Genomic DNA, 24,521 nt, shown 5'->3' on the forward strand with positions numbered 1-24,521 from the left:
AATTTTAATAAAAAATAATTTAATTTTTAAAAAAGTTGAAATGATTTATAATTTAGAACGGAGGGAACGGAGGAAGTAACAAACAATTCCGCGGCATTATTAGCGTCCTTGCTTAGCTTAATGTAATGAGCTGAAGCAGACCCGTGCGTGATGCGTCGATGCCTCACTGGTGAAGCTATTTTTCTGAGAGATATCAGCGGGAGGGCAGGAGATATGATTCTGATGACTGTTTGACCCTGAACTGCGTGCTGTTCATCAGCAGCATGATTATGCTACAATTTTCTTTTTGGGGTCAAACCACACTGGTGGTACTCCGTACTCGTACGTGCGAAGATGAGAAGCTCCTGGGGAGAAAAAAAGGGCTACTGAAAAAATAGCAATTTCTGGAAGCAGAAACAACTGCAGTCAACCCGGTTTTGGCAGTGGCCTGCCCTAATAGTGTCATGATGCTACCGTGCTACGGAGTTGGACGCCGCGGCCGTGGACCCGGATGGCCGGATGGGCTCGGAGGAGCACACGTCTCTGCGCCCCGCCGATCTATGCCACCACCTCCCTCTGCCACTGCCTTATCTCTTTGGCTGTAGCCATGAATGTCTGGGGCGCCGGCAACCTGGTGCTGTACTGCTGGTAGACACCGAAGCTCCATGGAGGCGAGTTCGCTAGGGCAGAAAAAGACATCAGAAATCATCATCCGAAGTTATGCACCAGCCTACGGGAAGACCTACGCCGTGGAGCTATGCAGGTTCTGCTGCCGGATGAGGATGGATATCCTAGAAAAATCTGCCGGCTGAGAGAGTCCACTTGAATGGTCAAAGACAAGAGCACCACCATAGCTGATTGCTGAACACATCAACCTAGATTGTGGATAACAACTGTTCAGTGAACCCATGCTCTATGCTCAGACTTAAAGACTCTTATAGTACATAAATACTCAATATCTAAGCTAACTACTAGGTGCTACCATAAGTGGGTAGGCACAGATATTCCTGGTTTTCCAAAGATCTCAGTCGATGAGATAAATGCACTTGATTGCTAACCTCCTTTCTTTTTAATCTTGAGCATGGACGAATTATCTGCAGCTCTCCTCTTTCAACCAAAGGTAGCACGAAACTGCACTGCATCCAGAGCATGTGGCCCTGCTACTCAGTTGCATCCATGTTCTTTCTCATAATCTCATGCGTGCTCCGAAATCTACAGCTTCCCTCGGTCCCCGACTGACGGTGCCACCTGACCCAAAGTAGTGGCTGCAAATCTAAGCTGCTGGGCTCTCTTGCCCCGTCAGTTAGGTAAAGTCTCCTCGCCAATTTGATCGTTTGAGTCCAACTCACTCGTCTTTGTCTGCCTATATGCAGCGAGCTAGTAAACAAGTGGGTACAGCAAGGGGATAGCGCGATAGCAGTGTGGTCTCCAATCGCTTGCTTCAGTTTCAGGCAGAAGCTTTTCTAGGATCGATGAACCCCGAACAATTTGCTACTACTCCGTAGAAAGCAACGGTGTTACCGCGACAGCAAAATTTGTGGGATGCTCTAGAGTTTTATGGGATGCTATTGGTTTGAACTAAAATTCTTTTTGGGATGATGTACCCGGGTTCGGCAAAAGTTCTCGACGTTTCTCCAGGGTCCTGAGACTGTGAGGTCACAGCTTAACTTTTTGCGAGATACTCCATCTCTCGCATGTGAAGGGACAATAGTTTTATCAGGTGATCGCGACAGGAGGCATTTGTCAAATCTCAAGCAGCGCCAACAGATGAGATGATGCCAGGCGCACAACGGCACAAGGCACGGTTTGCATTGGCCCGGTGGTTCGTGAAAAAGTGTACCAGCGAGGTAAGACAGCCTACTAGAGTCCTAGAGTTTACTACCACCTTTCAGTCGCTGTCACAGTTTCACCACCACTACCGTCACGTGCGAAATAGATCCCTGTCAATTCATGGTCATGGTCCACAAAGTGGACGAGTTCTTGGCCAACGCTATGGGACTTGCGGTCTCACCAATGTAACAACTGATTTAACCGCCGTGGTGAAACAGTTGAGTGTTAAGCACACGCCGATAACTTGAGCTTGAAATCCACCCATTTCCTTGGTTTGGTGCCGGAAGGATCGGACACGCCGCGCGGCCGCAGCCCCACGCCCACGCACTCGCGGGGTGGTGGACCAGCAGCCTCGGCGCTTTCCCCCGGCCGTCGTCTCTGGTGGCCCTTTTCCACTGCTCCGCGATGCCGAGCTCTGGAAATTTTTGGTTGGTGTCGGCAGGAGCATAGTTCATCTCGCGTCACTTTCCATTTTCCCACAACTAGAATAACGTGGCATTTTCTTTTCTTTTGCTTTTCTCTAAGCAGCGAAACAAAATCGTTGTCAGAGAGTGGTCGTTGGTCCGGTTTGAGGCTCTGAACCGTTCGACGCAAAGATCAAACGGCTAATGCTTGCCAGTGAGGCGGCGCCTCCATTATTCACCACTGTGGGATCGGACAGAGGCACTAAACCACTTAGCGCAACGTAGTAGACTAGTAGCCTTTTTAAAGCCAAATCTCTCAAAATCTAGGCCCCAACGGCGTAGATCATCTAGTAAGAACGTTCACTATTGCTAACTGGAGACGTTAATTCTCAAAGGGACGTGTTCACAGAGAGGAAAATAGAGAATTTTTTTTTGAAAAATTAATGTCTATCTGAGTTGTAGTGTAATTGAATCGATATTACCAGGATAAAAAATGATATTACTGATGACTAGTACACTATTTATGTTGCTACTACGTGTGAATATTTCTTTCAGTAGTTTGTTACTTGAATGAATCTCATATGCTCCTTGTTCCTTTCACTTCATCGATAATGATTCTTTATGGGCAGATGTTTGTACGGACGCCATTCTGATTTCCTAGACCACCTAAGAAGTGAACACACTAAGGCCCTTGTTTAGTTCATCCCCAACTCCCAACTTTGGCACTATGCAAAAAGAAGATTCCCCATCACATCAAACTTGCGGTACATGCATAGAGTACTAAATGTAGACGAAATTAAAAACTAATTGCACAGTTTTGTTGTACTTTGCGAGACGAATCTTTTGAACCTAATTAGTCAATGTTTGGACAATAATTCACAAATACAAACGAAACGCTACAGTATGCTACAGTGCTGTAACAGTAATTTGGCACCTCCAAACTTTGGTAACTAAACAAGGCCCTAGGTAGAGCATAATCCTCTCCCTGGTTTTCACGACTTCATGCTAAAGCACGTATCATTCTTTTTTAGAATATTAAAGCACGTATAATTTGTAATGATACGCATGATTATAAACTACAAGCATCCAAAGAATATTGTAACACAATATGTATGTTGAATACTCCCTCCATCCCACAAATTGTAGATCGTTTTGGCATTTCTAAATTCATAGCTTTTGCAATGTATCTAGACATAATAAATATATAGGCCTAGAAATACCAAAAACAACATGCAATTTAGAATGGAGGGAGTAGTATAAAGTGATGGTGGAACACTGCAATGAGATTATCCTATAAACAAATAAAGGTGAACCTAGGCGTTCTTCTTTTCCCTACTCTATAGATCTAGCTTGTTGTTTCCTCTCATATTATGAATGTTATAGTTGTAAACACGTGTTTCCTCATCTTCTAGACTTGATTGGTTAAACAAAAAAGGACACACATAGGAAGTCAACTAGAAACTTTGCTAGCTGGGCAGTATTGACTAAGGACAGTGATGATTGGGACATGGTACCATTATTATTTTCAAGTCTACTTGTGCTCCTATAAGTTCTGTTCCAACCCATTTCAAGTTATTTGTTAAATAATCTATTTCAAATTGAGGCGTTCCGTCTCCAATCCTTTTTAGCCTGGTCCTCATGCCAACAAGCTAAGGGAGCGAGACAAGTAAGGGCATAACCGTGTTTGCGCCATGCCTTGGGCTCTTGTGTAGCTTCTTGATCCACCTAAAGGATCACCTTGCCCTTTTCGCAAACAACAACGGAAGATTTTGCCGAGGTGAACCATTGGGGTTCCTGAAAGGCCATCGCCCATTTACTCGCGGACCAATATCCCTTGGTTTACAAGAAGGCTGCCTCTGCTTGCCTGCCAGCTTGAAGATGAGTGTTGCTTCCTCTCTCCCGGTAATCAGGGGGAATCTTCTTCCTCGGCGCATCGCCCCAAGCCCCCAAGGGAACTCCCTTGGATTGCTATCCACTGCTCCTAGATAAAAATTCACATGCCGCTTGCCGCGATCCTGCCCAAAGGGAACGGAGCAGGCCAAGTGTGCAGGTTCTCTGAACAACTGCCAGGGCGGTCGCACGCTGCACGGAGCGGCAAGGTGAAGCCGCGCCGGCCGGCGGTTGCCAATGGATGGCCAATTGCCCGATTGGCGTTGGCATCCGCGCTGCTCCCCGCGGATCGGGCAGCCGCTGCATCGGAGGCCCGTTCCGTAGCGTGGACTCCCAGAGGGGGGATCTCAGCGGTTTAAAATTTGTAGAACTCGGCCCTCGCGCATGGGGATTCCGGTTTGCTGTCTGAATCGTGTTCCGTGGCTCGTCTACGTTCGGTGCTCGGATGAGCCTTCGGTTTGTGGGGGTGTTGCGGGTGATCTAGTGGAGATCCCGTGTCCCCCGCCGTGCGTCTTTGCTGATTGGCTGATGGCTCGATCGATGGAGCTTGTTTGTGAGTGGCAGTTTTGGTCGGTTCATGCACGCATGCGACAATGCGCGATTGCAAGATCTTTTTTTTAAAAGAAAAGAAAAGAGGGACAAAGAAATGACACTCTGTACTGTATTTGTTACTCCGAGAAAAAGCATCATTTGCTGTACTACACTCCTAAGAAAAATGGTTTGTACATCTGCGCTGCAACAGTGCAACTCGGGAGCAATGTAGAACCTGAAGAAATGGCGTCTTCTGACTGAGAATTATTCACACAAGTAATATCAATCAGTTTTTAGGGAATCACGCTTCCACAGATAAAAAGGGACCATCGTGGCTGCCCTAAGGTCTGTTTGTTAGATGTTACCATGTGCACTTGCAGATCGTAGCGAATGAGCGTCCTCCATCTGGGCTCGTGAAATGGAGTACCCGTGGGCCGTGCCAAGTGCCAACCTGTCCGGCACGACCGCGACGTGGAATTACGGACACCGATCCGGGCCCTAGAGCAGGTACGGGGAAGGGTGCGCTCCGGCACGTGCTCATCGTGCTCCCTGGAGAGAGCCATGTGTGGCTGTCTCGACCGCAGCGCCAACTGGCCTGGTCCACGGTGAAAATCTGCGAGTACTCAAGCTAGCTTGTAGCCCCGCGGCAGGATTTTCACACGAAACTGGGCAAGTTATACGGCCTGTTCGCTTCAGCTTATTCAGCTGGCTTATCAGCCACTAAACAGTATTTTCCTCTCACAACAAATCAGCCGTTTCAGCTTTTCAGCCGGCTTATAAGCTGAAGCGAACAGGTCCATAGATGCAAGCACGGTAGTACAATTCTACGAACTGATTCCGTTGTGGCACCTGATAACTCACACAACAAGTTATATTCCCTCCATCCTAAATTACAATTTATTTTAATTTTTCTAAATACATAGTCAAAATGAATAGTATTTTAGGGCGGAGGGAGTATTCCTGAAAAACGTTCTAGATAAATTTTAACACGATGTAGACTTCGTGTAGTGTATGCGTTCTTCAAGCCTAGGTTCCTCAAGGCTGACGAGACAGCATCTTTGCAGCTTCCATGCATCATCTTGACCTTTCTAATGAACTTGTCTACACCATGTAGGATAGTCCTGCAATGGACATACCAAGTGTCAAGATGTCAAAATTATACTATTAGTACACTGGAAATGGCTGTAAACTGCAGATGACGGACTGACTGATTCTGCATACATTATTATGTAAAGGATTAGAATTTCCATGGGTTATAAATGGTTAGGTCTGCGTACCAATTTAAAGAGTGCATTCCTAGACAATCTTGGGGTTTGTCACCAAGTAGCAATCTAAACTAAGAATTATGATATAAATCCCCGGAGGAATGATTGAACAATGGACAGCGTAAAAGTGATTGCCATTCAGCGTCCATGAGGTTTTGATCAATTGAATGATAGAACAAGAGACTCAACGTCCATGAGGTTTGATCTAAGAATGCTTTAATAGTATACAGATCCACAATATGGAATTTCTAGTACGTTGTGAGCATCAGGGGTAGTCAACGATCACATTCCGCGTCCACATCACCACATGTACTTCCCTGAGAATTAATATCCACTATACCAGAATTTCACAAAGTTATAAATGTCACGACATTGAGGCATAGTTTCACCCACTACAAGGAAAGACATGTATTGGAAATAAAACTCGATTTGCAATTCATTTCTTTCTTCCGAAAGTTGAAGGCAATCAAATCGGCAAAGGAATCTTAAGGTTGCAAAACCTATAATGCAATCACGGATATTAATCAAACAGCGTTGTACACGCAAAAAGGAGAACTTCACTGCTCTGAGCTAGTGCATTTCATTACTCAGGTGAAACAACTATCACGGAACATGCAGTAAATCGAGGACAAGAGCAACTCTGAATCTGAATGCTATTTGATGGCTGATGGGGAATAATGAAACCACCAAACAAATATTACCTACCTTTAAATTAATTTAATCTAACATAAACCATTTAGCTTTATCTCCGCCAATAAACCAGAAAAATGGCTATGGGAGGTCCAAGCACTAATGAAAGCTGGTTCAGATAAAACATGAAAAGGATTATATAGTGCAATAACATAACACATGAGACCAGTACCCCAAATAGCCGGGATGAAAGGATGCGGTCCATGGAGGGCAAACCGCCCATGCCAAGTCTAAAAGTTTAAACTCTGGAAACCAAACCGAATTACATCTTTTGTAACTCAAAGAAATTAAATGATACTTCATGAAGCCCATCATGTAAGCAACGTATCAAACAAAATAGGCACTACTGCAGATCTTTTTGAAAATATATTTTTGAATAAAGGTAGTCAAAATTAAAGAAGTTTGACTTAGCACAGCTAAAGTAATCAGTAAGTTGGAACGAATGGAGTACAACATATGGTAAGAAAAGATCTAGCTACCAACTACTAATTACAAATGTCACCTCAGAAGAGAACGGGAAACGCTCGCTCTTGCATATACGCAAACCAATAAGTGCCTCAAGACCACTCCCGTCCTGTCCACGCCAGTAGGTTTACACTTTGGTTCCTTCGAGCAGGCAGATTGTAAATACCAAATTGAGCATATGAATGGCATGCAAAATATGGAAGCGAGCAAACTCAATTGCCTAGCAGTGGTATCATAGCCGGATTTGCCAAGTACGACTAGATTTCAGGATCCTCATATTCATTTTCTACTTTAACCAGCCTTCCACGTACCCATCTCATCTTATACTTTTCCTCAGATGAAGGTGTGTCTTCTTCCAGTGTCCCCGGAGGACAATCTTCTCTTGTTTCGGCATTTTCTGCAGACCTGGGAGCATCTTCTCCCAGTGTCCCTGGATGATCTGTTGATTCAGCTGCAATGCAATCATGATTTGCCATATCATTGACCATTGATTGCCTAACTTGAAAATCTATTATTCCAAAATCTCCATTCACACCTTTAATCTTTGATGAAGCTGAAGGAAGAAGAAAAGCTCTTTCCATGGAATTCTCTATCCTTTGATAAAGTTGTTTTATTCCGGTGAATGCAGATTCATCGAAATGGAAACCGATGCCATTAACATTGGTTGGCGGAAATTTTATCCCATTTACAGGTTTATTCTCTTGCTCCAACACATTGCTTTCATTCTGTGTCTCCAGTCTGTGGTCGTAGTCCAATAAAGCTGAGTCCTCTGACGTATCATCAGAAGCATTTTCTGGAGGCCCTTCAAGATCAACACATTCAAGTGATACTCTTGCCTCTGTAACAAGCTTTCTAGCTTCTATAAGTGATGCTTGAGCAAAAGGGCTCATCGCTGCAGCAGTTTCCAGAGCATCAGCAGCCTTTTCTGCTTCTGCAATCAGTGACCTTGCAGTAAAGAATTTATGCAGCAGTTATTTTTCAGGAAACAGAGAAAATGAAACAGACAAGAATGAAATGGCATATTGTAATATTTCCCACGAAGCAGCACTCAGTAGGTTTTCAAGAACAACTAAAGGAACATGTACAGGCGCGTAACGATGAATTAAAGCTACAAGCTCTTTTTTGCTACCAAAACTAATAAGAGCACGTCTCGCATTTCCATTTTGAAATAAAGAGGCATACCTGGCCCTTTTAATAGCTTCTTTCTTTTCTATTTCCAGTGCTGCCCTTTGAGCTCGAATCTTTGATAACATCTCCAATTTTTCACCTGCCATCGGATCTTTGTAGGGAGTTGCACTTTTCTTTCTCTTAACAGTTGCCCCTTTTCCGAGAGAATCCTCTAAGATTACAGCTCTGGCTTGCAAATATTTCTTTTTTGTAGTCTCTCTCTTTACACCTGGTTCTTCAGCAGGTCTTGGTTTTCTTGGTGTTTTAGTGCCAGTAGATGATCCATGGTAGCTAGCAATTCCACTACAAACACGTTCACGATATTCCTAGAGGGAGAGAGCACTCAAAAGTTAAGCGATATCTCAAATGTTCATGCCAATGAAAATAGTCATCAAACTTCTATTGCTGATGCATGTGGAATGAGAAATAAAGAGGTCCATATGGCATCAAAATCATTTTTAAAGGAAATATATGAAAATGCATTTTAGGGCTCTTACTTGATCCAACCACTTTGCAGCAATGGCTTCTGCAATTTTTCTCCTCTGCTCAGGAGTTTTTGGTGCTCGTCTGTTACCTCCTCTTGGCCTCGGCATTGATCTCCTTTTCTGGTGATTCTCCAACCACTCTTGCCGCATTTGCTCAGTGATGATTTTATATGAATTCCATTGGAGGCCAACTCCACCAGCAAAGCCCTTTCTAGCCGCATCAGCTACCATGTCCCTCCACTCCACAAAGCAGCCATCCTGCACCATTAATCTCTGTAGACGCAAACTCCAACCTCGCCTCACTCCCGCTGATATCTTTACTCGTGTCTCCTCACTGTATCAAGTACAAGCACCAATAACTAGGGATGCACCCACCAGTACGTTTGATGAGAACAAGTTTTAGAAAAATGGTCAAACAAGTTTTAGAACATTTTATTACAATTGTAAAGCTCTAACATTGCATGACTTAAGAGATCATGCACTCTTCTTTAATAAGGAGTTGGGGCTCTGGGAACTGGCTGGGGCTATGAAGCTTCAGGGGTTAGGGCGTGGTCGTAGTGTTGGGCTAACTTAATTGGCCTAGGTTGGGTTGTTTCTTTTTTTATTTAGGTGATTATTTTCTTTGCTTGCTCTGCAATCTCGCTATTCTCCTAGGTGAGCTAGAGTGATCGCTTGTAAGGGACCAGGTTTCTTTCTATCTTCTCTCTTTAATATAAAAATACACAGTTCTCCTGCGTGTTTGAGGGGAAAAAAGGGACCATGCACATAAGTTGGTAATTGCCAATAGAATTTAACTCATCTACAACTGAACTGATGTTGAACAAAGTTAAATTGCAGAGCAGTGTAATCAAAAGTCAAACTGGAGACAGAAAATGAGGACAGTTTAGCTTGAAAATCATGTATTGATCATTGAATTCTAGCTCACCTACTCCTCAAATGAAAAAACAAATTTCTTGAGAAATATAGAACTGGTGAGAATGTAACCATTTCGATCACATGACTAATTGTTCACCCTAGCATTGCCATATTTGTACTTTTCCTAACTTCCCATGAAAGGAACAACATAGTTGAAATGTTCCCAAGATTCATATGGAATTCAAACACTTAGTAAACTAAAGACCATATTAGATTAGGCCAAGAGGTTCTTATTAGGAAAAAAGTGATACCTCATAATTTTGAGATTAAACACAGACAGTAGTGCATTCATTTCATTTTATACTAAATAAACAGATTAGTAAATTGCGAAGTACCTCTGTGCATGTCCCAGATTCATCAGCTTTTTCTTAACCTGCAGAATATGGTTAACAAATCCATGGATGTAATCACTCATGTTACCCAAAAAAAAATTAAACTAGAGAAATGATATGCAATTATATCTTCTTGCAGAATTCAAACACTAAATATCTGGACAACTTTACAAATTAACTCTGCAAATAAGACGAACAATTAAAAAATGATGAGGAAACAGGTCAATTCTTTGGTTTGTGGATTTTTCTATGAAGAGCGCCATATGTTATTTGTAAAAAGCATGCCAGTTAATTTGTGCTAGCTCTGTGTAGAAAGAAAAAGACCATCCTAGTTAAAGAGGTCCTAACAGTTAATGGCATAAAAAAGTCACACAAGTTAAAATTGACGTTTCGGAGTCAACATGGAAATAAATACAAGTACTTTACTAAAATAAATTCAAAACAAAAATGCACCATAGTTAGGAAGAATGCACTGTAGACTGGTACAAAATAACAATTTATAGAGATACATATTCATTTATACAGTTATATGAATGTACCAAATTTGCAAAAGGAGACATATACAAACTCATCTTTATATAGATGGGATGACTTGACCTTTAAGAAACCTATCCCTAGAATAAGGGAATAGATGACAGACACCTCAATCTGATCATGGGACCAACATTAGCAGTAACACGGGGTGCTATTTACGTTAACAGTATGCATGAACAGAGCACCAGGCATAGGGATATTCATCGCATGGGCCCTAATGGACTATGTAAGAAACATGCCCCCATTAGGCCATTAATTGTGATTTTGGTGATTCAGTAACAACACGGTCATTGGAACTAATGGTTTGTCAATCACGTGCTTTGTAGGCACTTTTAGGTCCCAAAGATGGAATACAAATCATAGCAAGATCCAAATCATGTGATGGAGCCATGGTAAAAAGGACTTGAATTATTCTATGGAATCCAAGTCATGGCATCCAAATGGCGGTATTCAACTCAAGAAAATGTACATCACAGGAATATCTGCTAGGGCATCAGGGCTTTGCATCGGATGAATTGGTACAAAGCATGGAAACCCTAGTGCACCCGAACATCCGATAACCATTGGAGGAAGTGTCAAATAAAGGAACAGTGCCACTGCAGAAGAAGTTCAAGCACTGGAAGATCCAACGGGGCCTGTTTTGTGAGCGTCGGATGAATGGGATTGAGCAGCGTTTGAAGAGAAGAAAAGAAGAGGAAACGGAGGTCCTGACAGTATAAAAATGTGAGGATCATAGTTTTTTCTTTAGAAAATGGAATTGTCTCCGGCCTCTGCGACCACACACAGCCAAGTTCTTACAACAAATTCAGCTTAACAGCTGATCACTGAAATGAAAATAAAAGTTCACTTATCTTAAGGGAAAAGATCATAAGCAAAGTCTATTATACCAGATCACTGAGGATCATTAGCTTAACAGCTGATCACTGAGGATCATAGTTTACACCGGATAAACGTGCACAGACGGTTCAAGATGATTTGAAGAAATCTCTTAAGCACCGGACGATCCAACGCAGCAAAGCATAAAGCGTGGAAGTAATTTACGGGAGGGGGTCGAATGGCTACTTGGTGAAAAAAGGAGCACCAGATGATCTGATGCCACCCTAATGTAACCATTGGATCATTCGGTGGCTATTGGATTTTACTAGTCGTTGGAGCAAAGGACATATCCAAAAGCCACCAAAGACCTTGACCCGGGGACCTCACCTTGGTGTCCGGGAGCATATGCTTGGTGAAGCTCCAACATGGACTAGGGGTGGCATTTGCCCACCAATACCACGGCATAAATCATCGTGCTGAGTTCACATATTCTCTAACCCACTCCTTTATGTTTCCACATTTCATACTTGCAACTTGAGTAGTATTTGCTAGGGTTGGCTCTAGGTTGCAAAACTCTTAGGTTTGGGTGCAAACACTAGAAGAACATGATCTAGCTTATGTTTTGTGCAAAATAGTGGAAGCCATAGGATAAGGTTCTTAAGTTGCCTAATTCGCCCCCTCCCCCTCTTAGTCTATACGAGCATGGATTCCTTTCAGACTAGACATGATGCATTGCGATTCTAGGCTCCCATTTACTTCACCCACTATATTGTCAAATGACATGGCCCCGTAAATTTCACCATCAGGTCACTGAAACAACCACCATTGTTGGGATGTCACCAAGCCAAACCTGAATCAGAACCACAGCTTGGCCACCATATGCCACCTCCTACCACTCAAAAAGTTTAATGTTTGTTGAACACAAAATCAAACATATGTTAATCTTAATCCTATGTGCATGTAAACATTACTCTTTAATTTTTGAAAGGTTCGATCTTAATCAGTCACCCACCTAGCACAGTTACAAGGCCCAGGCTGACAACATACAGTGTCAGGTAGAGACATCATTTACTAATAAGAGGATTGGCAGGCTTCATAGAACCTATTAAGGAGGGTAAATTTGTTTGATTGTTTATTTATAACCTTAAGGTTATGAATCAGTGAGCTCAAATGCACAGCTAACAATAAGTAATCAGCATGACAAAATAGTAAGTACAGCAGACCACATGCATAATAACAATAATTCTTACATGACTTCACCTTGGGGTCCTGCATCGCAATCCTGGTTCTCTCCCGAATCCGCTGCAGCGTCTCTGCACATGGAATTCAATTAAATAAGGCACAACCTTTTCACGAAGTGTAATAAGCCATTACTTAACTTAGCAGCCTCTGTATTTTATTTTATTTGGCTCCTACTCTAATCCAATGTACTACGGCCTCAGTTATGAATTTACACTGCATTTCTTCCAGCTAACCTAAGACACCTTGGAAAATCCATCCATTATACCCGTTGAGAGACATGTTAGTAACACATGGTTGCAACGATATTCAGACAACATTTTCGAAACAACTTAAGCACAGGAAAACTAGATACTACTGTACAAGTATACCTGGGCTGTGCTTCCTTCCCTTGTTCCACGGCGTGTTACCCTTGTTCGCCTGTGATATTCGCATCCGCCTGAGCCTCTCCCTCTCGTCCACGTCCTCCTGCTGCTCCTCCGTCAGGAGCTCGATCCCCACCGCATCCGCGCCGCCGTCCAGCGCCAGCGCCAGCGCCGGGCCCGCGTCCGCGACCACTCGGACCGCGCCGTTGCAGGGGCGTCGCGTAGGGACGAGGCGCAGGAGCCGCGGCCGCGATGAATCGGTGGAGCGCGGCCACGGGGGCATCTGCTGGAGCCGTGGCCCGGAGAAGATCCAGTAGCCGCCCTGCAGCTGCGGCGCCATCGGACGAGTGGCGGAGTAGAGGGATCCCTACGGCGAGCCGAGAGCCCGCGTGGATTGCGCGCGGCCGGGGCGGAGGGAAACGGAAGGAGGCGAGGAGGCGACAGGTTTTTGGCTCCCGGAGCAAGATGGGAGCGGTGGAAACGAGGGAGGACGATGAGTGTGTGGGGCGCAGGAGGACCGTGGCGGGGATAAGACGCGCCGCAAGATGGGCGATAAACTTTCCTTCACCCTCGTGGGCAAACACAGCAATTTTCGGTGCTGGCCATGGATTACGTCAACGTAAGCATGGAGCACGAGCTAATCATCTTCTCATCAGAAGATTTGTCAGGGACTGAGAAGCGGATATCCTATTAGAGCCCTGGTTTCTTGTGCTTCCTCGATTCCAAATTACTATTCGTTTTAATCTTTTTACCTACATCATATGTTATATATCTAGATATAAATATATACGTAAAGTGTATATAAAATTATGTACCTAGAAAAATCAAAATAAATAATAATTCAGACACGCCAGTCTCGTAAGAGAAAATCGGATGATGTGGGTCCATTTCGAGCAAGGCATACTGATTTCTGATCTCGACCCACCTTTAGTATATCCCATTTCCTCCGGTTGGGAAACTCGAGCTGGATCTGTATGGCCAGCTTTTCTTCGAAGATGTTTTGAGACGTGAGCTTCAGTAAGGGGCTGATCAAGTTCTTAGGTTGAAAATCACGTGACACGGACGGATGGGACTCCTCACGTGACTTGGAGGTTGATCAAGGTATACCAGCCAGCAAGAGCCCAACGGTCTCCGCCACCTCCCGACGACCCCCAGGCCATCGGAGGCGGAAGAGACCGCGGTCTCCGCCGGCGGCGACCGCACCAACTTTTTCCCCTCTCTCAGCTGTAGCTGGATCGAGAGGCTTCGAGAGAAGTTCTAGGGTGTGAAGTAATTTCGCTCACCGTGGTGCAAAATGGAAAGCCAGACTTCCCCGATTGCACATGAGGAAGCATAGAACGTAGAATGACGGGCCTTCATCATCATTTCAGGCCCTCATTTCCCCATCTCAGGCCCACTCGTGCCTTGTGCTCTTGGGCTCTGGGCCCATGCAGCCAAACGGTCCGACGGACGGCCTGCTTTAATTTTCTTCTCCCAGAACAAACAAACATGGTAATCAATCAACTGGAGCAGAACGACGAATTTAGCCAGCTCATTAGCCCCAACCTCGACAACGATAACCCACCCGCCGGCGAGCCCCACCGGCCGGCCGGGGAGAGCCACGGCCAAGGCAGCCAGGTCACACGACGGTACCAGCAGAGCAGCCCCGTATGCCGTACCCGGCGCACATGCCACATCGCTCGCTCGCTCTCTGGCCATTGGCAGTTTGGCATGGCACAACACGTCAACACGATGCGATAGTGTGCTTGACTGCTTGTGTAACAGCAACTATCCAGTCGCGTGTGTGTGACGCTGTGACCCCGCCACCAAAAGGGCCAAGGCTCACGCGCAGCCCGTGCGACCGCGGTGGGCGCCTCCGGGTTCCGGCTCACGCGTCGTGGAGACGAGACCGCCGGCGCCGCCTTTCAACGATTTCACGCGTCCCGGCACGCCAGGCGGCGGCGGCGGCCTGCGGGTCGGACGGGACGTGGCCGTCCATCGCGCCCTGGCTGATGGGATCGATGTGTTGCCTGCCCTGGGGGCTGGGCGCACTGTGCCGGCGAAAGGCGTCTTCACAGCGATGCGAATGCGATGCGGGCGTTGAATGGACGGACGGGGCACGCCGAATTGATTCGATCGGTGGCCAAAACGAAACGCGTGTGTACATTTATACACCTGTACAAATGCGCCGCGAGCGGTGTATGCGTACGGCCTGCACTGGCAGGAGTTACGGCTGGAGAAGCAGCAGCAGCGTGGAGAGGATGACGAGACACAAGTGTGGGGGAACCACCAGGAACAGTCGTCGTTGCGTCCAAAGGCCTCCGTTCGCGGCCGCCGCCGCCGCCGGAGTGGTCGTCGGCACGTCGGACCCTGCCGTGCCAGGAGAGTTTGTCAGTGCCGACACTTTTGTCAGGACCCGGGCGGGTTGATCAAAACAAGCAGATTTTATTTGTTCGCCGTTTTAACTACTGGAACGTGTATTCCAAGATTTTACAATGCATACTACTACAATTGCAACGCGTATTTAATTAGCTCACAATGCTACACCCTGTACAATTCACACGCTAATACTCGGTGGAGTGGTATCATGCTAAGCTCTGAATTCTGGACTTTGTACAGACGGATGATGATCTAGCAAGTGAAATTTGCAAGACACATTTGTTTTCAGGACCCGAGACAGAATCTAGGCGAACTTAAAAAAAATCACAGCGGGTTGACATGATGATTTCCTAAGTACAATCGCTTTTAGAGTTGTTTAGTGATCGGTTGGTTGCCAAGTCCCACCAGGATAGCCACATTGCAGCAGAACGCAAGCGCATCGAGAAAAGGGTCGTTGCGTCTACCGCACGCGGGGGGGACAGGCTAGCCAGAGCAAAGCCGGACGCACCTGACTCCATCGGCGCCGCGGCCCCGCCCGGCGGCTCGGCGACGGGCATCCCGAGCGCGGCGCAGAGCCTCGGCGGCGGCGCGTCGACGCGGCAGATGGTGGGCAGCGCCAGCGCGCGCACGGGGTCCACGCGGACGCCGCCGTAGCCCGCGAGGAACCCGCACAGGCAGGCAGCGCCGTCGCCGCCCACGACGGCCGCGAGCGCGCCGCAGCAGCCCTTGTCGGGCCGCGTCAGCGCGCTGCGGCGCTCCACGTACGTCAGGCACGGCGCCAGGCTCCGCAGCGCGCCCGCGCAGTCAAGCGACGCCGGCGCGGGGGCGCCCAGGGGCGCGGCGGATATCTGCGCCCGCGCGCCCGGCGCCAGTGCAGCCGCGAGGAGGGCCAGGAGCACGAACGCCGCGTGTGGCATCATCATCGCGGCCGTGGCGTCGCCGTCGCTGCCGCTGGTTCCTGGGATTCCTGGTGTCCGGAGGGTGCTCTGTTTGACATGCGGGGATGGGGGAGCTCACTGCTCAGCGTGCGCCTGTGTGTCCGTTTGTGCGCCTGTGTTCGTGCGCGTAGACCGAGCGAGTGACGGGGATGTGAGGTTAAGTAGTGGTAGCTTGTGGCCTTGTGGGCAACGCTAGCTGCTGGGGTGTAACGGCTGGAGCCTGGAGGGGCCATTGCGTTCTTGCCTAACGGCCAACGGCTGGGGTAATACGACATGAAACCGTACGATAGTAATTGAAGACGAGTGCAGATCGAAATTAGCAAAGTTAATGGAGCAATCAAGAATTCAATTCGTGGGGAACATACAAAAGCATCGGGCAAAGATGTGGTGCTGGCTGGTGCGAAGGCGATAGTCCAGGCTTCCAGCTAACTAATTTGCGATTAGCACGTAACAAGAAAATGGCATTCTGATTGAAACAAGTTACAGTCCTAATCGGCGATACACCGAATAGTAGGCCACGCTGTTTCTTCGCTGCCATGCAATTATAGCCATTTGGACGGATACTTGATTATTAAATCTTACTACTATTGTTCCATTGTACGTTCCAAAGTTGATTTTGTCCTAGAGTTCTTTTGTTCTATACAAATTCAGTATGTGATATATAACTCAAGTAACTGTGATTGATTGAAACGATCGGATATCTAAGATGAGTAGCTTCACAAAACACACAGTAGCACGCATAACCACAAACATTATAGTTTCACAAAGCTACAACCAAAGCGCCCGGCATCTCGTGAACTGAGTTTAGCTTGATTAGTTAGATTTTTTTAGTGAAACCTAAGTACTCCTGTTTTCTTGGTTGGCAGCAGAGGTTGCATGGCTCAATCATACACTCTTTTTTTTAATATATGATGTTAAGTACAGGCTAATCGGTTCATAAATATCATATATTTAGCAGAGTAAATAAAAGCTATGGGATTAAAAAGTGGTTCAATCATATAAATGCGAAGATGATAGAAATAAAATGCATCCACCAAACTACCGGACCAAAGCTAAAGCAAAGGTTAGATATCCTCCCACCGGTCAAACTAACCATATCAGGAGCAAAATGTATCGTTCCAGCCGATAAGCAAGAGGGGTAATTTATACGACTACATTATCTTAGAGCCACAGCAACTCGACAAAAAGCTCTGAGCCTCTGTAGCACCGAATGAATGAAAACAAATCATAACGCCATTAGCACGATAATAATAACATGCTATACTAATTGCTCTGACTTAGCATGGCTGAACAGAAGCGCGAGGACTTAAAATATGGCAAATGGTCAGAAGCTTTGAACCGTAAAATCTCCAGTGGCTCGTGCAAGATACTGGTATGGCAGAACCGTAAGATGATGGTACAGGACATGCCTAGCATGGAGGGCTGGTGGTGACTTATCACTCAACCGATACAAACATTATTTGAACACCGTTCAACTAGTTCCATCAAGATGAACAAAGAATCACGGCACCCATGCTCACGTTATCAAGCAGCTAAAAATTCCGAACCACCAATACACAGAAAGAGAAACTCTGTAAAGTAGCAAGTGATTACTCGTATTTTCCCCAAGGCACAAGGGCAAGAACCTGCTCACTCAAAATTGAGGCCTGAAGTGTCGTAACATCCAATGCAAAGCCAGCTGTGTAAGCATCTCAGGTGCACCCACAGCCATTGTTTTTAGCATAATTACTCTCCTACGGTCATTCCAAAACCAAACTTGTAATTCTTCTTACAATGGTCAATCTGCACCACAACATTGTAATGTTGATAAATATTCCACTAAACCTTGACATTTATTTCTTGTTGATTCCACAAGTGCAAGAAAACATATCTGCAGGAAGTGATTGTGAGTCATTATGTCGTTCTTACCTCAGCAGAAAGAAGGAAGTTGACACCCATGTTCAATCTCTCCTCCAAGTATGCAGCAACAACACCATTTGAGTCGATTTTGCCTCTTAGACGGCACTGCAACAGAATTTATTTCCAAAAAATTATGAGAAAGGAACTAAGGAAAAATAGAGGAATACAACAATCGTGTATGACATCCTTGTGAATTCATACAGTTCATGCATATTCATTTATAGAAACAAACTGATGAAGACATACACTACTTGGAGGAACTCAATAGCTAATGCAATGTTATCTGGCATGGAATGTAAGAGGTTTTAAACACTGACCTGCCTAAGCAAGTAATCATAACCAAAGCTGGTAGTTACGTCTTTTGACATGTGGTTATACATGAAGTCAGATGCGAGGGAAACCTGCAAATAAGTGTAAACTTAGAATCAAGTCAACACAGCACATGAAAGCATTCTGTTGTCATGGTGGATGTCCCAACCTTCTCAGAAACTTTCTGGACATAACTTAAGGCAACTATTCCGGTGCTTGCGACTTGTAGAGTACCCACCTGAAATGTTTAAGATAAAACAGTGATTACTGTGATTATGTTACATTCTTAAAAGCAACTCAGGTCCCTATGTGCAACACAAGTGTGAGCTCTAAGGCTTTAAGCCACTTAGGTAAAGCTTAATGAGCTAAGCAATGACAAAATGGTGTTCTTATATTAGATCCCTGACAATGTTGAGTTTCACTTTCCAACCAGTTCACAAAAAGCTAAGCTATTGAGGAAAGGTGGGCAACTGGACAACCTACTCATACTCAGGGTTAAATGTATTGCTAGTGTATCAGCGATTATCACCAATTCTTAAACAGGCCAAATTTTTTTGGATGCATTTAAATTTAGGTAGAAAACTGAGTTCTGCCGCAGGCGCAGTGTGCCCCATCCTTTATTTTGTTCTCAAAAACATTAACTGACGTGGGCCCGCTGTCTGCACTAGCCAACATGAAATGCAAGTACAGGGGTTTGAACGTACAACCTAGTGTATGCCAAGGAATAGACCTTGGCTAGCCAATCAATACTGTTTGAGAACAGAATCTTCTTTTAGTTATTCGTCTTTAAGAATTTGATTGAATTTAAATGTAACTATGTGATTTTCCCCCAAAGTGATTCCAATAAATCAATAATATTGAGTCTATTGGCGAGCTCCAACAAAATCTTCAAAAGATAGCGTTAAGACAGCTCATACGTCACTAGGCCTACAATGCTACGACATAAGCTCAACATCTGACATGAACCTAGTCCATGTTTGTAACTCCTTCGGACAAACCATCGGATCCATCAATAAAAAGGGTGTACCCTGTGCTGAAAGTTCCCACACAAGGTGGGGTCTGGGGAAGGGAATTCCTAGACATCGGATCCATCAATGATCATAGTTATTTGTTACACAAATTTCAGGTAGGTCTTGAACAGAGTGTCTCCAGAAATGACACCAATAGCAATGTTGAAACTAAAAGGAACCAATAATTATGTCATTGTTCTTGTGTTCAGCAACATAATAACAATGGACAAGTGATTTTTGTATTAAACATGTAACTTCGAGAAAAGGCTTCTAGTTGTTTGTAAATAAAGCCTCAAAGATCTCACAAACTTTTGAAATACAGACAGCATAAAGAAAGTAGACACTGATCAAACACGAACATAGGGTAAATGAAACTATGTGATTAAAGCTTAAGTCAATTAGAACATACTAAGTCAATAACCAGTTCATCCCTTGTTGCAAAATGAACAAGCAAAATATAAATGATTGCTCCAAGCTCCTTACCATTTTATCCGTATTATAGCGAGAGGCAAAACCAATTCCAGACTTCCTTTGGTGACCAAGCCAGAACATTTCAGTTCCCATCGACAGGTTCGGAGTAACACTCTGAAAAGTTAAGGTTCCATTGTCAGAAAAAGCTCAGAAATGATCAATCGATGTTGATAGCCATAACAAGTCTAGCTAATTTAAAGTAGAGAAAATGCACAACATTCTTAAAATTTCAATACAGAGGAATCTGGCATATAAAGAGTTATCCAATCCACAATTGACACTTAGCAAAGTACAAAATCAACATGCCACCCACAACTTTGATAGTGTTGAAAACTTGAACTGTAGTACCATAACCTAATTTCAGTCGCAAATAGCCAAATACACAAATTTTACTGTGCCCAAGTTACCTCGAATTTGGCATTGAACTAGCAACTCAATTTTACACACCCTGTAAGAAAATAACGTTTGTTTTCAAGTTTTGAAAACGCAAGGTTCAAATACCCACAGTGCAGACTGAATTGATTCTTAGCATCCACATTATGAGGATAATAAGAATGTAAGATAATCAATGGATGACATTATGAGTACTAAGCAATCAAATAGTAAATGCTGAAGGAAAAAAAATACTAGTATGTAAGACTCAAACAGATAAGCACGAAGATGAATAAAGGAGATAAATCAAGGCCAGTGAATTTGTGTGGCAGTCAAACAACCAAAGACTTTTTTTCTTTTTTATCAACGCCAATAACACTATGATGGGAATCAAAACTTAAAAGCAAACTGCATTGTAAAAGTCTTTACCTGAATATAATTTGCACCATAGAATGCATTGTTTCCAATTTGGAATTGTGCTCGATAGTCACTTCCCTATACAGATAAGTGAAGAGTTGATACAAGGACTACATGTATGATAAACTAGAAACAAAATAATTGCTTACCAATACACACACTAATAAAGCAATTGATCATAAATGTTTGGGCAAGTGGAACTGACTGAAGAAGCATTGTCAGGGATACTAACCTTGTAGTCAAAGTTAAACATCCCTTGGGAGTAATGCGCCTCTTGGGTAAGCTGGGAATAGAGTAACCATCAGTAAAAATAAGGGGAAACAAATCATCAACAACAGAAAGGATTAACCAGTGAACCTAAACTCTTTGATCCATCTACCTGTGCATTTACTTTCAGTGTAAGATTTTCTGTTAAATCACATTTCACACGAGCATTAAGCCTTCCATCAGTCATCACCCTCCCAATGAGCATTAACTACAGATAGTTTCATACACAATAGCAAAATGAGTTAAGAAATACATCAACATGACAGGTGCCACAATAATATTGAATGCCATGGAACAAACCTTTGGATCTAAAAAATTGGCACCAAACTCATAATGTGCAGTTGGAACTTTAATAGTTTCAGTTGACTGGGCTGGAACTTCTATGGAGCCCATTAAAACACTGTGGAAGCTGTTAGAATAACTGGACAAAAATAAAATAAGACATTTGCCAAAATTTATGTGATAACCTCACCTGTGGCTAAGAGAAAACTTTTGATTCAACCCTTTTGTAAAGTCAAACCTCAATCCTTCGAAGAGTTCAGGCTTCAAAGACACTGCAAAATGAGCACTTCAGCAGAGCTCACGAAAGAAATACTACAGAAAAATTTATGCAGCAGTGTGTATGCACCAACAAAACAAAACAATCAATTGGACTAACATTACAGGTTTCCTACTTGATCAAACAATAAAATTATACGAACTATACAGAGCATGGATCCTACGGTTAACCAAGCTAACTAAACGGTTAGCTTGACGAGTGGACAACAGATATAATGAGCATGTGTAAATTTAATGATATTCTATTCTTGAAATATCAAATACGTTCAATCGTTCCACTCATCCATAATATTTAGCTTGCAGGTTATCGCTTTCTAATACATTCATGAAGACTACATTAAAAGTTGAACTTGACAAAAATATTTAAGAAAAAATAATTTATTAAGATTTTGTTGAGGCTATGAATAACAAAATGGGGGATTGCAGGATTGAACTGTATTTGTAGCTATACTCATCAGCTATCAAAGTAAACTGAGACGTAATGTCAAATATATAAGGTAGTAGGAGTAGGACCACAGGAATGCATGCTACTTCAGCCATAACAAGTTGCCTCCCACATCTGAATCTAAGAAGTGCAAAGAGATCTTAGATGCTAAAGATATGTGCAAAACCTATTGCAAGAACTAAACAATAAAGCAGTCTGGGAACTGCCAAAAAAAATAGATCGTGCTTCACCTAAATTGTGCTACCTATGCCCAGCTACTTACCAGCATACTTTTGTCTTAGTCAGTATACCAGAAGGCCATATCGACTATCAAGTTTTGTCTTAAAATTTTTAGGGCTTTGCATCACAAACTCGACAGGTAAGATGGGAAACTGGAACAAGTCAATAAAAATCATATGGACTAACAGGCAAAGCTCAGCGTAATATTAAAAAATATAGGTTAATCCTTGCATGAGCTTTTATTAAGGGTGAGGTATGGTGTCTGTGGATAGCTGCAACTTTGTAACAAGATAGAACTGTTTGATGAATTGTATAGTGGAGTTCGTGGAATGAGCCACCAACTCCCACAGTGTCTAAGCAGCATACAACATAAGCTTTTCAACTTAATACCTTGGAGCAGAACACACAGTCTACAGCAGCAGCTAATGCACTGCCACTGCGAAGTACTGAAGCACGACACGGTTTTCAAGCCACACACATCAACAATGTGCAAAAAAAATTCCAATAAACAAAGCACTGAAGCACCACACGATTCTTAAGGCGCACACAGCACAACAATGGCAATCAACAAAGCACTGAAGCACCACGCATTTTAGATCCAACAGCAAAGCCGGCAGACATATTGCAGCAACCTAGCAATCGGTTCGTGCCAAGCGATTCAATAGCAGCCGGGCAACAAATTCTATCACGGGCCGCCAACAAAACGATGGCACGCGCATACCAACGAGCAATTACCCAATGCCGCAGCAGCAGCACTTCACACGCACTAGCTTGTTAAGGAGGTAAAAAGCTGGAGGGGTAAGGGGACGAACTGAGGGCCTCGCGCTGGATCTCCTCGAAGGGCACCGGGCAGGGGAGGTTGAGGTAGTCAACCTTCTCCACCTTCTTCTCCTCGCCATCCGGCTTCGGCGGGAGGATCCCGGCGAGCCCGGGCCCATACGGCGGCGCGCCCGCCTGGGCCTGCGCTGGGGGAGGCGGCGGCGGCACAGCAGCGGAGGCGGCGGATCCCATGGCGGCGGAACCCTAGGTCGGAGGTTCTGGGGTTTGGGTTTGGGGCGCTCGGCTCTGGCCTCGTGTCGTCTCCCACCTCGCGACGCGGAGGCGGCGGGGCCTTTTTCACCAAACCCCTCTGCTTCTTTTTCTTCTCCTATCTGCTCGGCTGGGCCGCTGCCCGCTGCCTTACCCTCGTTTTTGGGTTTTGGGAGGGTTTCATTTCTCCAGGGCTTGTGGGGCCTACCGTCAGTGGGACAGTGAAATACCTAGATGAGATATGCGTGGGAATTGAAGACAGGGGATTTTCCTTAAAACCATTTTGATCATTGTGGATGAAACCATAAAACCAGCTACGTCTGGAAGCAACAAAGTCTTAGGTACGCACAATTTAGTCTATTTTTCATCCCTTGGCTATTGCAATAATTTAATTTTCATCCCTCAACTACAAAACTAGAAATACTTTGTCCTCTAACTTTGAATACCACTCAAAACTAGCCCCTTATGCTGTTTTGGAGAAGCTTTATTCCAAGTCAGAAATGCAAAAGGTAAATTTTTCCAAACCTCAAAAACTATAAAATAACTACAAATGCAAAATTTATTTCAGATGCAATCTACCATGCTGTAAAATTTTTGTTTCTACAACTACAATCTATGCACACACTCAGAAGTAGAAAAAGAAGCAAAGCTTTTCGTGGTGAATTGCTTAGAGCGTCGAACTCCGTAAGTTGCTGAAACTTCTGTGCCGTCCTGATTAAAAGCATGGCACTTTCTTGTAAGAAAGCATGGGGGAGTCTCCCGTGGTTGGGTTAGAAGTAAAAGAGAAGAAGTTTGCTAAGAGCTGAAAAATAAAAAGGAGAGAAAGGTAGCTACCGTTCACTTACGTTTCCCTTTTCTTGTCCTTATTGCATACACATTGTTTGAAGTTGAATTTTGCATCGCCAGATGCTTGAGCACCTAAGACATCACCTGTCTTTGTATTAGTCTTCCACCTTTCCATAACTATTTTCATGACTCACTGATGAGAGCTTGTGTGCGCAGGGGCTACTCATTTACCATACGGCTCGCCTGTTATTGGACATTGTATAAGTAGCGAAGTTTGGAAGCAAGCACTCCTCGTCAGTAAAGTGGTCAAATCCAGTTGATACGAAGTACGCACGAATCAATTAGTAGGTACGTGGTGTAACAAATGCACTCATTTATACATGCATACGCAACTCAGATAAACACACCTACGATATGACTATGGGGTCGTGTATACACTCCTCTTACAGGTGAATCAATTGTACCTGTACAGTCGTTGAAAGCGTTGATGATAAACAACGTGATAACTGATTCGCGTTCCCTTTGATTGAACACCT

General features: G+C 44.3%; 3 protein-coding genes across 3 annotated transcripts; all 3 read right to left on the reverse strand.

Annotated features, from left to right (window-relative positions):
* Positions 1 to 6,926: 6,926 nt before the first annotated feature.
* Positions 6,927 to 13,479, reverse strand: LOC101784714. Its single transcript, XM_004984472.4, has 6 exons — positions 12,914 to 13,479; positions 12,564 to 12,616; positions 9,957 to 9,994; positions 8,719 to 9,040; positions 8,237 to 8,547; positions 6,927 to 7,999 (listed from the first exon to the last, which is right to left on the reverse strand). The coding sequence occupies exons 1-6, from the start codon at positions 13,245 to 13,247 to the stop codon at positions 7,312 to 7,314; spliced, it is 1,746 nt and encodes a 581-aa protein (XP_004984529.1). The 5' UTR covers positions 13,248 to 13,479; the 3' UTR covers positions 6,927 to 7,311.
* A 1,507-nt stretch (positions 13,480 to 14,986) lies between these two features.
* LOC101785104 (non-specific lipid transfer protein GPI-anchored 2) lies at positions 14,987 to 16,735 on the reverse strand. The gene is made up of 2 exons (XM_004984473.3): positions 15,774 to 16,735; positions 14,987 to 15,256 (listed from the first exon to the last, which is right to left on the reverse strand). Exons 1-2 carry the CDS (start codon positions 16,186 to 16,188, stop codon positions 15,114 to 15,116), a joined length of 558 nt encoding a protein of 185 aa, XP_004984530.1. The 5' UTR covers positions 16,189 to 16,735; the 3' UTR covers positions 14,987 to 15,113.
* Positions 16,736 to 17,517: 782 nt separating this feature from the next.
* LOC101785506 (mitochondrial import receptor subunit TOM40-1) lies at positions 17,518 to 23,334 on the reverse strand. The gene is made up of 11 exons (XM_004984474.2): positions 22,983 to 23,334; positions 21,421 to 21,502; positions 21,249 to 21,348; positions 21,061 to 21,156; positions 20,914 to 20,964; positions 20,694 to 20,759; positions 19,905 to 20,006; positions 18,581 to 18,649; positions 18,420 to 18,503; positions 18,112 to 18,207; positions 17,518 to 17,985 (listed from the first exon to the last, which is right to left on the reverse strand). Exons 1-11 carry the CDS (start codon positions 23,179 to 23,181, stop codon positions 17,929 to 17,931), a joined length of 1,002 nt encoding a protein of 333 aa, XP_004984531.1. The 5' UTR covers positions 23,182 to 23,334; the 3' UTR covers positions 17,518 to 17,928.
* Between the last annotated feature and the right edge of the window lie 1,187 nt (positions 23,335 to 24,521).

This window comes from Setaria italica, chromosome IX, assembly GCF_000263155.2.
Source record: "Setaria italica strain Yugu1 chromosome IX, Setaria_italica_v2.0, whole genome shotgun sequence".
NCBI classification, from domain to species: Eukaryota; Viridiplantae; Streptophyta; class Magnoliopsida; order Poales; family Poaceae; genus Setaria; species Setaria italica.

Bases quoted from the DNA above. Each gene is read 5' to 3' on its own strand.
- LOC101784714 (XM_004984472.4), bottom strand. From the start codon at position 13,247: ATGGCGCCGCAGCTGCAGGGCGGCTACTGGATCTTCTCCGGGCCACGG. The intron at 12,617-12,913 runs GTATACTTGTAC...TTCCATGTGCAG, and splicing joins GGGAAGGAAGCACAGCCCAG to AGACGCTGCAGCGGATTCGG. The intron at 9,041-9,956 runs GTACTTCGCAAT...TACTTGATACAG, and splicing joins AATCTGGGACATGCACAGAG to TGAGGAGACACGAGTAAAGA.
- LOC101785104 (XM_004984473.3), bottom strand. From the start codon at position 16,188: ATGATGATGCCACACGCGGCGTTCGTGCTCCTGGCCCTCCTCGCGGCT. The intron at 15,257-15,773 runs GTGCGTCCGGCT...CTGGCACGGCAG, and splicing joins CGCGGCGCCGATGGAGTCAG to GGTCCGACGTGCCGACGACC.
- LOC101785506 (XM_004984474.2), bottom strand. From the start codon at position 23,181: ATGGGATCCGCCGCCTCCGCTGCTGTGCCGCCGCCGCCTCCCCCAGCG. The intron at 21,349-21,420 runs GTGAGGTTATCA...CAGCTTCCACAG, and splicing joins AAGTTTTCTCTTAGCCACAG to TGTTTTAATGGGCTCCATAG. The intron at 18,650-19,904 runs GTAAGGAGCTTG...TAAACATTTCAG, and splicing joins GCTATAATACGGATAAAATG to GTGGGTACTCTACAAGTCGC.